Source organism: Lissotriton vulgaris, chromosome 11 (genome assembly GCF_964263255.1).
Source record: "Lissotriton vulgaris chromosome 11, aLisVul1.2, whole genome shotgun sequence".
Classification (NCBI taxonomy): domain Eukaryota; kingdom Metazoa; phylum Chordata; class Amphibia; order Caudata; family Salamandridae; genus Lissotriton; species Lissotriton vulgaris.
Genome location: NC_141699.1, coordinates 363492928 through 363510312, shown reverse-complemented (window position 1 = coordinate 363510312; position 17385 = coordinate 363492928). Strand labels below are relative to the sequence as shown.

At 42.4% G+C, this 17385-nt stretch overlaps 1 protein-coding gene across 1 annotated transcript in view; it reads right to left on the bottom strand.

The window, feature by feature from the left end:
* LOC147679783 (myoferlin-like) overlaps window positions 1-17385 on the bottom strand; it is a 1922797-nt gene that overhangs the window by 1347562 nt on the left and 557850 nt on the right. The window contains exon 6 of the mRNA XM_086942477.1: window positions 3531-3607. Within this exon, the coding sequence (XP_086798603.1) occupies window positions 3531-3607 (77 nt within the window). The remainder of the gene's footprint in view (window positions 1-3530; window positions 3608-17385) is intronic.

The following is a 17385-nucleotide window of genomic DNA, read 5'->3' as shown; positions in this document are numbered from 1 at the left end:
CTATAGCCAGTAATGTGCAGAGATTGGCAGATGAGTAGTGTGTCTGGTACAATGTTCATATGAATCTACCTAGTAACTGGTTACTGCCCTCAACAAACAGAGGAACACATTAAGACCATGATGGTGTGCCTGGAGCTAGAGACCATGGTAGAAGATGTAGCCCTTTAGGGACATTGAGTGACTCTGGTGAACTCAGTGGGACATTTTGAGAAGGACATGAGACCCATCCATGCAAGAGGTTGTGAGATTTTGATGGAATGTAGCATAATTCCAAAAAGTGTTGTGTAAAGAGCTTGTTTAACTATGGTGGTGATACACAGGACAGGCTCCAGAAATGTTGGACTTATATGAGGAATATATCTTGGAATCTGGTTATGGAGAGTCGGGTTAGTGACAGTGTCCCCTAAAAGACGAAACAGTGTATGAAAAACGGATTAGTTACTTACTTGTAATCCTAATTCTCTTCCACGGGTGTCCTCATCAAAGTCATAAACACTAGAATATTCCCGCCCATGCGCGGGATCCCAGAAACACAATTGTATATCTGCCCCACATATATGTATCTCTCTCTCTCTCTCTCTCTCTATATATATATATATATATATATATATAGATATATATATATATATATATAGATATATATATATATATATATATATAGATATATATATATATATACTGTTTGGAAAATAAGAAAGAAAGAAAAAAAGTCAATAGAATTGTTTTGCATTTCCGGTTAGAGCTGTGTGTTAACATCTGTCAGTTAAATAAACTTCTAAGGGAGGGGCTCTTCCCTTTTTAAACAATTTTTGTTATAATTTACTTGCACTTGACACTTTGAATATTCTTTATTTGCACTTTTGCGATGATGGCTGCTCCTTGCCGCATTATGGGAATCTAACGGCATGAATTGTGTATGTTTACATAATATTCTGTTTACATGTAGCACTTGACACTTTATTGGAAATTCCCACTTGGGATATATTTTCTAAATGGTCTTTTGAAAGGGTCAGGAAATATAGTCTTTTATGAATTATGAAATTAACATCTGGTTTTTATGATCCATATATTTATATATTTATATGTATATATTCATTAAGTTTTTGTACATGTTTATTTATTTGCGTAATATTGCACATAAATGTATATACTTCAGTTCATTCACCCACTTGGGTTGTATTTAATACAGCATGGGAGTATACATTGATGTTTTAGTCTTTTGTTTGTTTCCATGTACCCTTTGAAAGCATTTTGTTTTTGAATATGGTGGTTGAAACTTAGTCCACCTTTTGTGTCATTGTAAAGAAGGATAAATTCCCATGTGGCTTTGCGATCACATCATGTGATCAAGACAGTGGATATTGTCGAAACGCGTAATGGCGGGCATGCTGAGCAAGATTGAGCTTGAATAAACACACTTGTTTGGCACCATCTCTGGGTTCCTCTCTTCGTCTGTTCAGGACTGGCGATATCTGGCAGTGTTGGAGGTTTGGGACGAGTCTTTCTTCGATATATATATATATATATATACACAATAAAAAAGCAAATGCAGCCCTACACACACTAGAGCTGAATAATTCTGTAAGGACTCCCCATTATATCATAAAAGAATACATTAGAAACAGGGAAAAACAACAGCAGAACATGTTTTAAAACTGTTTAAATGCTTAGCAATCAGCACAAACTCTCAGATAGGACTGAAAGCATATACAGCTCTCAGGCTGCATTGCAGAAACAGAGCCTAAAAAGGCTGAAAAGCTAACTAATAGCAATAAAGATAAACTGGCACCATGCCTTTAAGGCAGTCATGACCCCCAGCCTCCCATCAAGGGGAGTACTTACAGCATTTTTCAGCTCTAGTGTGTGTAAGGCTGCATTTGCTTTTTTATTATATATATATGTATTTATATATATGGAGACACATATATGGGGGGCACATATATTATGTTTCTGGGGTCCCGCGCATGGGCGGGAATATTCTAATGCTTATGGCTATTGATGAGGATCCCCTGGAACAGAATTGTCAGTTGCTTTGTGAGCTGAAAAGCAGCAAATAAAACCTACATCATATTTAATGTGCAAATGAATACTATACTTTTACGAGAAAGCTTTGTGCAGAAGTCTGCTTTATCTGGAGAAGTGTGGCTCAATGATTAGAGCGGCAGACCCTGATGCAGAGATCTAGCCCGTGACCAGGGTTCAATTCCCCGCCTCGGCGGGTCTTGGGCTCAAAAATTCCACGGACCTGATAATTCTTGCCTCGGTGCCTATTCCAATCATGGAGTCCCACTCTGCAACTCTGGGCAATAGCTTGCTTAATCTCCACAACGGCCCCCACAACGCTAAGGATGCCTGGCCTCCAACTTGGGGGTGCCCAGGAGTGGACGCCCCACAGGGAAAGGCAGGATGGGTTCCACAGTGGTATTCGTACAGGCGCCTTGAGACCCTTGCGGGTGAGTAGTGCGCTATACAAGTATCAATTTACATCTTGCGATGTCACAATTAAGAAAAACATTATTTGCTGAGAGGAACTCCTGAATTACACTATTTTGGCAGAATGTTGCTGTACACAATATGATGTTCACTGCTTAGTTTTAACTTGAGAGAATTAAAACTTTACAAGTATTCAGGAGTGGTCTTGAGGATCTGTAGCAGCCTCAAGGAATTCTATGTGCTCATTGGTGTTGTTCATAGGTGGAGTGAGTGGTAAAGAAGTATGCATCACATGGGCAAAATCCAAACAATTGGGATGGGGTGTTTTTGGTCCTCCTGCCTCCTCTGTGTCAGCAGATGATAGGTATAACCAAGCACTGCTCAGCCTCTGTCACTGTGTCTTAAATTTAAGCTGCAACAACTGCTGCTATGCATGGAATATCTCCTGTGTGTGAGGGAACCATGCAACACTATTGTTTGTTTTGTGTGTAGGAGGGGCTTGATTCGCAACTGCCTGTTCATGTGAAAGACTGGCACTGATGCTGCCTGCTGTGATAAAAATGTGCTATGTTGTTGCATGTGTTGTTGGTCTTCTATGATACAAATTGTCTATCCTCAGGACATGATTGCAAGTTTGCTGGTTTTTGCTGTAATCAGAAACTGGTAATTTAAATTTTTGTCCCCAGCATGGGGAATTATCACTTAAACCCAGGAATACAGACTCATTTTGTAATATACCCCAAATCTGTTGACATTTTCACCTTCTCAAAGCAAAAAGTAAAACTGGAGTTAACAGCACTTGCGATTTGCAACCCACTTGTAATCTGGTCCTTAGGGGAAAACACATTCACTTTCAGATTTGATAGTGATAGTGCATGGCTGTCCCTGTAACTGCATATGGAAGAGTAAACGGCATGAGAGAATAATTCAAGCATGTGAAACATGAAAGATCCAATGCTGGAGAAGTATTCTTTCTACTGCACTACAGTCATGCTAAAAGCAATCTCAGGCTTGAATTTTGCTGAAGCACCTGCTTGAAGAGTAATACCTAGGCAAGAATAACAGAGTGCTAAAGCTTTCGCCCGCTGCGCAGGTACCTGGAAATCCTGATGTTTGTCTGCCAGATCCTTCCTGGTCCTCTCTAATTCGCCACCGTGGTGTATGGGGAACTTCCCTGGAGAGCAAGAATCAATGAGTTTAGTGAGAAATGAGCCAAATCACCCAAGCATGGCCATCTGCTTTACAATGTGCACTCATCAGACCACACCTCGTATGCAAAGTCCCCTATCAGACCACAGCAACAAAGCAGACTATGTCAAAGCACTAAATCATCCATCCTCTACCACAGCATGCCTACTTGCCAGACAATGCCCACTCACATGACCATGTCACTTTGTTAGACCAAGAATGCATTAAAGGAACACCTTGTGTACCAGATCCCCTTGAAGAGACACTACCTTTTTTTTCTGCAAGACATTTAGTATTGGGGTTTTCAAAGTGCTACCAGACGCTTTTGCTAGCCTCAAGCTTGCGGTTACGTTCGCAGCCGCCATCTGCCTCCCTTCCAGCACTGCATTGCTCGTGGGCACCCCTCCAGCCCGCGATCGCAATCACTTTCACGCGGCTGCGTCACATCCTGAGTCACTTGAGAACCTTGTATCGTAAATATTTGATTAAGCTTCTACACAGACATCAATGAATTAATCAGGTTGAGGAAAGTGTGACTAACTTCACACAAACTACAGGAAAGTCATGCGTAAATAAAAGTTATTGGAAACGGCACACATAAGAAAACTGAATTTGGCAACTCTAAATACCCTCCACTGTAAAAGCACTCACAACACCCTCGTTTGGAGAGTTTGACTAACATTTTAAATGTTCGTCCAAAAAAGACAAATTTTCTTCAGGAAATCAAAATCATTTCTTCATTCTAGTGGATTTTAAGAGACACTTCAATTTGAGCAATTGGAGCAACAAAAACCTACGCCCACTCCCCTCAGAGTTTGGCAATCCAGTCTACTGCCAATGCATCACATATAGCTAGGCAATAACACCACTGCACCGCCCTGTTCTACTTAACACCTCAAGTTCCTTCTTAAAGGTACTACGAATACTGCCCTCCTGCGCAAATGACAACATCTGTCCTTGTACCCTTGCTGTCACTCACCCCCAGCAAGCAGACCTTCAGCTCGTGCAGGGCCATGGTGGGTGGTGGCTCCCCTTCTGTTCCCATCTGTTTGCCTTTTAGTCCAACTCCACAAACATGATGACGTCTACCGCCATCATGGAAGAAGGATGCACACACTACGTAACCAGAGCCCACCCCTTCTTTTGTCATTCTGAAAGCAGTGCAGATCCTGTCACGTGACCATACTCTCTAGACAGTAACTAGAGATCACCCTGGGTAGAGATCACCCTGGCTAGAGCTCACCCTGGCTAATTAAGGGCTCAAGAACGGAGGATAGTGGTTTCATACGCGGCCATGGCCTTGATTTAGGAACAGGGAAAGAAGAGATTGGCATGAGTTCCAACACTTCTCTTTGAATGCCCCTCCTATATTAGAGCAAATCAAAGCAGATTTCTGAAACATGCTTGAAATATTGAAAAATATCAATTGTAGGAAAAAATCATGAAACCGACCGCAGTAGTATGCCTTTGTGAAGAGGGTTAACCAGCGCACACAATCAGATCATTTGCTGAGATTTTTCAATTTCTAAAGTCACTTTTTAAATACAGTCATACGTTTCTATTGCAAATAAAATTCAAATAATTTACAGTGGATACGTCATAATTCTTTTGGGAAACAGCTTAGTAATTTAGTTGCCTTGTTGCCCCAATAAAAGACTTGCTTATAAACAAGAGTAGTGGGCTGGACTAAATTTTTCGTAGCTTTTCTATGTCTATCGGGTACTGAGGCACAATTGCTTCCAGAATGGAAAACAGTCCGTACTGTCATGGTCGCCTCGCAGCGATAACACCCACCTTCTTAGAACGGTGCGCTGCGGACTGTACACACTGGGACCTCTGCTGATCGGTTGACTGTCGGTATTGCTTGGCGGCATTCTTTTAGAACTGATGCTGTTCCAATTCAAATCAATGGTAGGCTTAGCCAATAGCCTTTTCTTTCTTCTTCTTCGGGTACCTCACCATCTGACACACAACACGGAGGACAAATCCTATTGATTTAGCTATGTAGCTACCTCTAGATGGCCCTAAACACGTGCAATTAGAACTTAACAGCTAAACAGAGCTTGTTTTCTCCAAACCACTTACAAATACCAGCCTCCCCAAAATCAATATAATTACATCATATACATTGCAGTGCCCATACAGACTACAGCTGTACCACTTCCCTTTTCCTAAGCACCAAATTCAACCACTACCATCTTCCCCCTTATTACATCAGCTGCAAGAATCTGAACAATCCCCAGCATGGAACATGACTAGAAAAGTGATGTTATTTTCAAAGCCATCAACTTCCTGAAATTACTAATTACCACAATTAAAACATGTATTGGCATAGCCAATAGGTCTCGTCTTTGGGACCTGGTAAGTGTTTAGCCATGCAACAGTTGATGTTGTTGCACCAAGGATATTGTGCTGCATAACTAAATACTTATAAGGTCCCAAAAGCGAGACCTATTGGCTATGCCAATGCTTGTTTACTAGAGCATCACTGCTCTACTTGATGAAGCACCACACTCAACTAGAGGATAAACTCAATAATACCCTACACTGCTCACTACAAAATGCTCCTATACTTACCCACTCGTCTAGAAGACAATGCCTCCCATCTAGGTCTCACATCACTCAATCGAAATAGACCCCAGGCTGTAAACCAAACCAGACCTTCTGAAAATGTCACTAAATAAGATCACACACCCTGTACTACAGAGCAGTTAATCTTATAGACCATGTCTTCTTTTTAATTTTCCTCATAGAGATATTTTCCTCCTAATGTCTGCATGCACCATACCATTATGCAGTTGCAGACCTATACTGAAGTCCTGTGACAGCTCCTAATCAAATTATTTCAACAATACTCTTGACAGACTAAACCGATTAAACAAACTTTAGCCCTCTGATTCTAGTTTGGGATATTTTCCTAAAGTCACTGATTGGCCAGTGTTAACTAATTTATCAATGTGACTTAAGAATCTAAGAATTACAAAATGTGGCATGGGTTTATTTAACACACTAAATAGGACCCTCTTCATTCTACTCATAGGGAGGTCCAGGCTTCCATCGTTGAAGATCAAAATGGTAGACCCTGCCTATCTTACAGACCGAAACGCATGATCAGAGCGGGCTCCTGCATTCCATGATTCAGAAGTCCATATAGTTCCAAAGAAACCCTTATCTTGCAAGATAATGAGTGATTAAAATGTCATTTTTACAATGATATGAGGTATTTTGCATTGAGTACATAAGGGGGTAGGAAAACTCAGTTCTACAGATTATACATGTGTTCAAACTCAGTCCCTTGGAGGTAAATTAGTGGATATTAGAGGGTTGCTCACTTTTACAATAGTCATTCTAACATTCATAGTTTAGCACAAGAATGGAAGTGAGAGAATTGTGCAATTGGGAGACTGCAATAGATCCTCTCAAGTACTTATTTATTGGCACAAAGGGACTGACGACTCCTTACATCTGAAAGAGGAGACACCAGACTATGGCTGTCATGTGTGCTCAAAAGTCTGCAGAAATCTATTTCTGTACTGTGATCAATAGGAGAAGGTCACCCATCACACACTTGAAATAGTGTGTTTCAACATAGGGTCTGCTCCTCACTACGGTTGGATTATTGGGTTTTACTGAACTCAGGGGGACTCGTGGATGGTCCTATGGAACCTCCTTTTCGGGTATGTGTCCTGATTGTGGTATTGCACTGATATCCCTACTCTACTTGACGTGTATTCCTGTATTCTATAGCTACGCCTCATGTTGAGGTGAAAAAACCTTCCACTGGAATAGCAAAAAGGTTAAAAAAAGAGTTCCCCCACTAGCCTTTCTAGCAAACTTCTCCCACTAATTGTAACAAAGAGAGGCTTCCTCATTCCTAGCCACATAGCTGACTGGATCTTTCCCTCTTGGCAAGGCCCACCCACACAGTTTTGATTTCTTCACTATACTCCCATGTTCCTTTCCCTGCCCCCATCCATTCCCACTCGTTCCCTTCCACCTTTTTCCTGGCTACTGGCACTCCCTCCATGCATTCAAGTTGCTTCAGACTGCCCTCCTCCCTCCCTTGAGAACAGATTGGGAGACGGAGGTGGGAGGAAAAGCAACGTCAGTCCGGAGCAGCACCTGGTGTAAGGACTGCAACCTGAGAGGAAGATCTGTAAAAAAAAATGCTGATTCTGTTTGCATGTGCATACAAATGCATGGCTGTGTGTATGTGTGTCCATGCAATTCTGTCAGTATGTGTGCCTGTTCTGTCTGCAAGAGTTTTGTGGGAGCAGTGTGTGAGAATAGTGCACTCTGTCTGGCCTGGTGAAATGCTGTTCTGGCAAACAGGTGATTATTAGCCACTTGTGGGTATGCATGGGAATAAAATTGGTAACATTTTGAAACTTGCATAATGGAGCTAACTATATGTAATTTGTTGGCATGTGGGAAGATTCCCATTGCCCACCATACTAAAATGGTGGAGGCACAATGGTGTTAATTCTTGACAATCAGTAACCATGCTTTGGCGAATACCCTTTGACAACATGTGGCAAAATACTGCTCCCTTATAATGGTGGTAATTCTTGGCAATTTGGGAGCATTGGTGACTTGATATCTATGCTAGTAGGAGGCTGGCCCTGGCACACTGGTGGTAAATATAGCCACTTGTGGGCATGCCTAAGGTCATGTATTTTGAACATCACTAGTAAAATGCTGGGCCTTCTTGCATGATTCTTTGTAACTTGTGGCATGTGGAAGGATACCCATTGCCCAACCATACAAAAATGGTAGACTGGCACAATGGTTTTAATTGTTGGCAGCCAATGAGCATACTTTGGTGAATATCCCTAGCTCACCTGTGGTAAAAGTGGCAATTTGTGAGCATCCATGTTTGATGCCCACCCACTGTAAAATGCTGGCCCTGGCACAATGTTGGTAATTGCTGCCCACATGTGAGTATCCTTGGCATGTTCCCCACTCGTGGTAAAATTATGGCAAGCTGGCCCTGACACAATGATGTTAAATCCTGGCATACAGTAATCTTCAACAGTATTATGATGTTTATCTTTGATACGATGCTGGTCTTGATAAAATGGTGGTTAACATATTGTGTGCTCCCATGGCACAGTGGTGTCTACACATTGCACACTGTTTCCACTGGCATAGTAGTGTTAATTCCTAGAATAATGGGGGATAACCTGCTCTATGTCACATAACACCCACTGCACTTTAACTATTATATATCAAATGCTTCCAGTCTATATGTGTGTATGCCTCACTGCTATTGTACCTGCTGTGACCCAGGATGGGAGATACAACCCCTAGGAGTTCCCTCATTTCCACTATCCCTCTATGCTTCAACACTGGCTGTTTTCAATCTTCCTTCACTGTGTACCACCACAGAGTTCTTCTCAATCCCCTGTGCTTCCCTATCACTTTTTTTCTACCACAATGGTAGACAGGCCCTCACTCCTGGAACCCAACACCAGCAGAAAGACTGGTTACCAGCATTTTCCCAGCTGTAATTAACTTTTTTGATTTGATCATTCCAAGGAGAGGTTTTCTTGGAAACCTGTTCCTAGTCTTTCAGCTGCTTAACTCATTCCCATCCCAAAAGAAACCCAATGGGCATGCAAACCTTAGACAAGATCTCACAAAAATTGAGAAGGGTCAAGACTGTACAAGCGGCGTGACATGTACATGGTGAATGAGACTGTACATGCACATGGTGACTGAGACTGTACAGAATAGAGTACAATTCATGCCATCTGAGTGGCATCTTTGTGTTTAGCCATATATATGAGTGAGGCTAAGCACAAAGAAGACAGAATCACACCAAATGAAAGACCTAGCTGGGATATTCATGACCAGCGGTTGAGACTGTGCTCCAAAATGTTAAGATGGCTGGTATTGAACTGAAAAATTGAAATTCAAACTCACAGCCAATGAGTGAGACGGTGCTCCAAGACACATGATTCATACCAATGAGAATGAGCACCAAGGTTCAAATCAGGTTTACTTTAACTGTGACTTCCATGCTACAAAGATACCAGTATCTCAACCAGAGTGGTGAATTTCAAAACTTAGTAAGTATGTGAGAGTCAAGTTGTGCAGCACACAGTAAAAACTAGGTTTCAGTAGATAAGGAAGTTTCCAGAATGTACTTGCCAAACTTTCTTTTGATCTGGGAGGAAGCCTGAAGAGTATAGTGTCAGCAGAATGTGTGTGCAGTAGCTCACATAATAGCACGCCTGGAGAATTTTACCGATCCCTTTTTAGCTTTAGTGGAAGGCATGAATATGGACACTGGGTGGAGGCCGTGCTCCCTGAAGAATGTAATTGTAGTTGATGCATGATTTTCTCCATATGGCAATGGTGATCCATGCAGCATCTTGGCTGCTCCCCACCACCTCCTCTCAAATGTTACACCCGAACCGGAGAACCGAACCCGAAAGTGAGCTCTAAGTCTAAATAGTGAAATATTATTAAGGAAGGACTGGAAATTAATGGGAAAAAAACAAAATGTATGGCCCTCAATCCACCAAAACCAGATAAAGGCTGTTTAACTCTGAATGGTGAGAAACTAGAATCCGTCCCAAATTTTTCATATCTAGGGGTTACGCTAGACTCTAATTTCTCCTGGCGGGCCCAGATTGAAAAAAGTAAGTTGGCATTCATACAGAATGTAAAGCCTATCCTTAGGGAACAAAGCCTGAGTACTAGTAAAGCTGTGTCTCCAGTGGTTGAGCTATTCAAATTTAAGGTCCAACCAGCAGCATTATATGGCGCATAAATGTGGGGGCCCATGTCAAAAGACTCCTTCTGCGTCATGGATAACAACTTCATGAGAAGTCTGGTAAGGGCTCCAAGAGGCACTCCTTTAGTGCCACTTCAGTTGGATCTAAATGTTAAAAGAACAGATCACTACACTATAATTCGGCCACTAATGTTATGGGTTAGACTGTGGCGGGTGCCTGAACTGTACGATTATAGAGATGGTTTAAAAGAGATTATGGGGTTGGATAATTCGAATACCATCCCCTGGTTAAAACATGTTAAAATCTGGTTCACCAAAATAGGTCTAAAACACTTTTGGGAGAATCCAGAACGTCTACCGCCTAACCCAAAACTGATTGTAAAAAGGGCTTTCTGGAGCTTTGTGGTCAACATGGTAACAAATGTATCTGATGCTGGAACTTTAGTAACCAACTTTCTCAGTTTCAAGTACGAGCCTCTATTCGAGTCTTTTCTTGACGAGATTGAGCCCCCACTTGCCAAAACCCTATTTTTAAAACTAAGATATGGGAATCTTATGATTAAAACAACTTTGGCACGCTGGACTAGGGGGACTAATGCTCCAACTCCAGTGGTAGACGAAATCTGTACTATGTGTGAATGTAATCAGATAGAAAAAGAGCTCCATATCCTCTTCTTCTGCCCGCCTATGTACTGGCCAGAAGAAGATGTATTAAACCAATATCCCTATTATTAGGAGTAAGATCCTGTAACCAGGCCCTAAGAATAATTAAAACAGACACAACTCAAACAATAATATTTAGTGTCAGTCGATTCCTACATTCAATTTTTTTTCTACGGAAAATAAAAGGGCAAAAACTATAAATGAAATAAGTCCTCAAGATTAAAATGAGTCTTAGAAACTTCATAAGGACCTTTGGTATTTTAGAATCGGTTGTGCTTAGAGGAAGTTTTAATAAGAAATGTATTTTTATTCATGTATTCTTTTTAAGTTTACAAATGTTTATTAATCCAAAATGTATCAAAAAAGTGACAAAATGCATATTTTAATGTAATGAATTGTGTTGTGACTCTTTTAAGGCATTCAAGCCGAAATAAAGAAATTTGAATTTGAATTTGAAATATTATTTCATCCAAAGCTGGCATACGGACGTGGTAAGAAACTCCGAAAAATTATCTTTTCGTTAGGATGAAATGGTAACTAAACTATGGAAATAAAGAAACCGTTAGTCCCAAGGCTCATCAGTTCCCTAAGGAATGTAGAGTATGATTCTCATGCCCAAAAGGCTTGCAGCTCCTTGATGCACATGGCTGATATTATGTCGACTAAGAAGGCCTTCATTCACAAAAGAAGCTTTATTTTGCAGGATGATATCAGTTTAATATGCTTGTGAACCAGCCTGTTGGGGACCACATTAAGATCTCGGGGTGGTAGGAAGCTATGATGAAGTAAATGCATTGGGTCCATCAGATAGCTCTTAACTGCCTCATTAGCCATAGAAACTCATTCCCTGGGCCTATTCCGCGGGGCTTTAATGACCAAAGGTAAGTCTTGCAGATATCCACCTGCACCCCTATTTCAGCCAAAGAATGTGAAAAGGACATCACACAATTTACTGAGCAAGTACAGGTTCTTCACCAATACCAACTGACAGAAGCTCAGCCATCTGCTGTTATACTGGATGTTAGAAATGGAGGTCTCTAGTTGGCAATGGTTTGCACCTTTGTCCAAGTAGGGACCCTTCTTGCTAGTCAGGGTAAGGGGGATACACTTCTAAAATAACCCCTGCTCACCCCCTTGGTAGCTAGGAAAGAGCAGACAGGCTTAACTCAGAGGCAGTGTGTAAAGCATTTGTGTACACATACAGTAATACAGTGAAAACACTAGAAATGGACACCACACCAGTTTTGAAAAATAAGCAATCTTTATCTAAACCAAACAATACCAAAATGACAAAAATCCACACTACAGTAATCAAAATAGGACTTTTAAAAGGCAGAAATAATTCTGTTCCTAGAAAATGGTGGAAGCAAGACTTTCAACACAAAGTCCCTTGGATGAGTCAAAAACAAGCAAAAGGGGTCACAGGAAAGGTGATGAGCCGGTTCGTTACACACAGGGAAGGTGATGTATCGATTCCTTGCTCTGGGGGAGGTGATGCACCGATTCCTTACCGGAGAGGAGATAATGCGTCTCTTTATTACTGTGTGGGGAGGTGATGCGTCAGTTTCTAACACAGCAGGGCCTGTGTCAGAGTCGGTGCAGTGATCTCGGAAATCGGTGGACAGGACTCGTTGCATGGCAGAAACTTTAACCGCGGGCAGGTGCTGCGTCGATTATTCGGTGGCGGTGATGCGTCGGAAATTCTTCTTACACCGCTGCGATGAGTCGGAACCAGGCAATGCAGCGATTTTCACAGTTCTTTAGTCTGTTGCAGGTCCAGCTCCAGGAACACCCTCCAAAGGTCCAGAACACTGGCAGGCACCTCTTGGTAGGTCAGAACTCCCAGCAAAGGAGTTCAGGGGGAACTGAGAGATAAGTCTTTGTGTCCCTGAGACTTCAGAATAGGAGTCAAGCTCTACTTCAAGCCCTTGGAGATCTTCCTCAAGCAGGGGACACAACACACAGCTAAGTCCTTGTCCTTTCCTTGGAAGAAACAGCCACTGCAGGCCAACCCCAGACAGCACACAGCAAAGGTTCCTCTTGAATCTCAGAAGTAATCTAAAGTTCAGGGGTCTGGTGTTACCTTTTACCATCCAACTATGCCCAACGCTGCAGAGGCGAAGACAACCCCAATCCCCTACCTGCACCCCTATGACGGGCGCTGAAGATGTAACACAGAGCACGATTCACTATGGCGCAGGGAGAGGGTGGGAGGCAAACCAAAAATAGGAGGACAACTGGACTGCTGTGTGGAAAGTGGGCTTCTGCTTACAGATGACTCAACTTGACGCAATACTCCACAATAGAAAAACACCTGGAGTAGGAGACATAAACACACAATCCTCACTAAAGGGTTAAGGACATGTATGATTCAATACTTTCTCTGCCCTTGTACAAACAGATTCCCCCTGTCAGTAATCAAAAACACTCTTACCATTCCTGATATAGGTGATATGTTGGCAAAAACACTGGGAAGGTGCTTCAAGTGTTCATATATCCAAAAAGGAGTAAGATGTAAAAAACACCCAGTCTCCAAAGAAACAAATATAGCAAATGAGGGGAAAAAAGTCCTTAGACACAAAAAAACCCCTTCTTTATGCCAGACTGTTAGGGAGATAAAGAAACTCCCCTAATCTCAAAATTCAGTGGCCACTGACAACGGAATACTAAAAAAAATGAAGGTACACGCTTAGCTCCAATGAGCTGTTCGTGAAAGCGCCCAAACCGCAATACAATGACATGGAATGGTTGAAGCAATACAGGAAATGCTGTGCTTTGCAATGCGCAGCCGCGTATTATCCAACAGTTACTCCGTGATCCAGTAGGAAGTTTACAGAGACACAGACCTGTGTTCGGTGATAAATAAAAATAAAGGCACCCAAGAGCCTTCAAGAGTAACTTGACTGGCTCCCTCACCCGCAAACGCTCATCACGGGGATCGGACAGCCGCCGAAATCCCGAGCGCGGCAGGAAGAATCCGGACGTGGTGGCACACACAAGGAAATGAGGGTTCGAGGCTCACAAAAGGGTCAAAGATTGAGGGAAAAACCAGCAGCAAGAAAAAGGCTTCCAATCAAATTCCAGGTAAACCGCAACAAGGAACAAAACCAAGCGAGGAAGGAAGGGTAGGTGCACTTTTTATGCCACAATACAGACGCCTACTCCTGATCAGGTGACGATTTGTACATAGACATAGAAACAGGGCCAGGAATTCAGCTATGCCCTAACATCTGAGCCCCACTCTATAGCACAAATTCCTTTGTTCTACGGTGGCAGAGAAGCTCTTTGCACAGCCAAAACCGGTTCTGTTCTCTCTGGTGCAGCTGCCCGGCAGGAGTTGGAGACAGCATTGTCTAAAGCAGACCAGGCCCATTCAGATGTGAAAGAAATCTCCTCCCCCTACTCTGAATACAACCCAGCCCTGACTCTGGAAAGCCAGGACACACCTCACATCCCCCCCTCCCCCCAAGTGGCTGTCTGTACAGAATGCACATCCCCAGCCCCTGTCACTCCAAAGCTAGACAGTCAATACACAAACCTAGCGGAGAGACACTAAACGGCCAAGCAAGAAAATGCCTACTCTCTAAAAAGTGGTATTTTTCAAACACACAATATAAAAATCATCTGATCATCTTCACTAAAAGATGCATTTTTATATTCTGAGTTCAGGCATACTAAACTCCTACTTTCCATCTTGTCCCAATGGGAAGTTCTATTTATAAGATGTTATAGATAAACTCCAATCCTATCCTATGGGACAGATACCCTTTCAATAGTGAAAAACAGAAATTGGCAGTATTTTCACTACCAGGACATGTGGACATGTCACACACATCAGGTCATGTCCTACCGTTCACATACACTGCACCCTGCCCACAAGGGTACCTTAGGGGTAACTCACATGTAAGGAAAGGGAAGATTGGGGCCTTGAAAGTGGGTGCACTTGCCAGGTCGACATGGCAGTACTAGACTGCACACAGGCCCTGCAATGGCAGGCCTGACACCCTTTTGCAAGGCTGCTTGTGTGGGTAATGCAAAAAGAACAATCTGTGAAGCAAGCCCACAAGGAGCATCTGACTTACAGGCCCGAGCACATACAGTGCACTCTACTAGGAACTTTGTAGTAAGTCAAATAGGCCAATCATGGAAACCCCAAACCATAATAACAATTTACACTGAGAGCATATGAACTTTAGCAATGACCAGCAGTGGTAAAGTGCCCAATGTCATCAAACCAACAAAAACAAGGTAAAAAACAAGAGGTCAAAAAGCAAAATGTCTGGGGATAACCCAGCTGAAGAAGCCAGGTCTAACATTTGGTTCATGTGGAGGACTTCTCTACAGTCACCAGTATCATCATATTTTCTGAGGATGAGTATGGGTGGGAGAAGGTCATCACCTAATCAACTATGGGCTCAAATTGAATAATATCAGGTAGAGGCACTGCTGGGAGACACAATGAGATGTGAGGAGGCGCAACTCTGACTGTTACACATGATTGCCATTCCTCAGATCACTGATTCCTGCCCTATGGAGAGCAATTATCAAGCTTAGGGGCTGTAACCAAAAGTACAGAGAGGGTGGTGCTACCACTCTTTGAAAATAGAGTGAGTTTTGAGTCTATACCCAGGTATAGATTCTTACAGACACTATGTACCCTACTTGAAGATGCTGTGCTCAGAATCATTAATGGTACTAGGGGATTTCAACTTTCATCTTGAGGAAACCGCTGACCCAGATACCACTACTCTGGATAGAATAATAGAGGCTGGGGAACTCAAGCAGTTAGTGGCAGGTTCAAGGCATCTTAAAGGGCATACATTAGACGGGATATATTCTAACAACCCCAATCTGTTTTGTTCAGATGTACTCCCTCTGGCCTGGTCAGATCATAGTGCTATTGTATTTGAGCTGAAGGAGTCAATAGCCCCTAATTCTAAACCTGAGCCCATAAAGATGCTGGAAAAAAGAGCATGGAAGGACCTAGATGGTTTACAACTAGATGAGGAACTAAACAGAACTCTATTCCTTCTCCCCCTCGAGGTGGACAAAGCTGTAACGGCCTACACAGACTGGTTAGATGAAGCTTGCAAATTGGTTCCAATAAAAAAATGGACCCCCAAGCGGGCCAAACCCTCGGCCCCTCTGCCTCTTGCGAGGTGAATGCAGTGATCCTTGTCCACACTGCAGTCCGGAAGAGGAGGAGCGAGAGTGAGCGAGCAAGCGCGGAGGGTGCAGGGTAGAGACACCGAAAGCCGCAGCCGATCCAGACCTCCTTTTCTAAACAGAGGAAGGTTCAGACCATGGGGAGGAGGCCCCAGATGGAGGGGATACAACTACCAAGTGGATCTATATCCACCACAGGGAGTGTTCCAACAAGGGGAACAATACCAGAATCAGGAGGCAGAACCGTTTCGAACACAGAAAAAGACCTACAGACGATAAGATCAAATGACTTAAATAGATTAGAGGTAGAACCAATTCCCATCTACAATTTATCTGATTATAACCCTTCAAGTGAAGAACAATCGATCCTGTCTAAGGGTCTGACATTTGTCCCAAAAAGACTTCAGAACCCGATAGACACCAAAATAGAGGTTTTTTGAGGAAAGTCAGATTGAAAGCGTACTTTTTAGAGCGTGAAAGTATTTCACAAACTAATGTAAATGGGCTGAAGAAAAAAACTAAGTTCTTACCCCAAAGTATTCTTTTACCTCCTGAAATCCTAATCTTTGAAAACCATGTTTTACGTGACTTGGATATTCTCCAAAGTAAGAAATGTTACTATAATTCCAACTGTAGCAAAACTGAGATGCTAGCACTGAAGAATCTATCAAAAAATCTGGCTATAACTGTTGAAGCCAACAGATAAAGGTGGGGGAATAGTGTTGTGGGACACGGTCAAATATGAGCAAGAAATTACTAATCAATTGTCCAAACAACAATGTTATAGACCACTTGATACTGACCCTACGCCTCGATTGAAAGAACAGATTAGAACTATCACTCAGGAAGGCCTGGATTCGGGTTGGTTATGTAAAAATGAGTTTGATTTTCTTAATAGTGACCAAAGAAAAATTCCTAACATATATGTGCTCCCAAAAGTACATAAGTCACTTACTAATCCACCAGGGTGAACCATTGTGGCAGCATGTGGATCTATGTTAGAACCACTGGCACAATATGTGGACGTGTTTTTACTTCCTTTGGTTAGAGAAATACCCGCATATATTCGTGACAACATGGATTTGATATCGAAGGTAGAGGGGTTAAATTTTGACCTGTGTGAACAACTTCTCTCTACCTTCGATATCGAATCACTTTACACTAACATACCTCAAGACGACTCATTGAGTGTA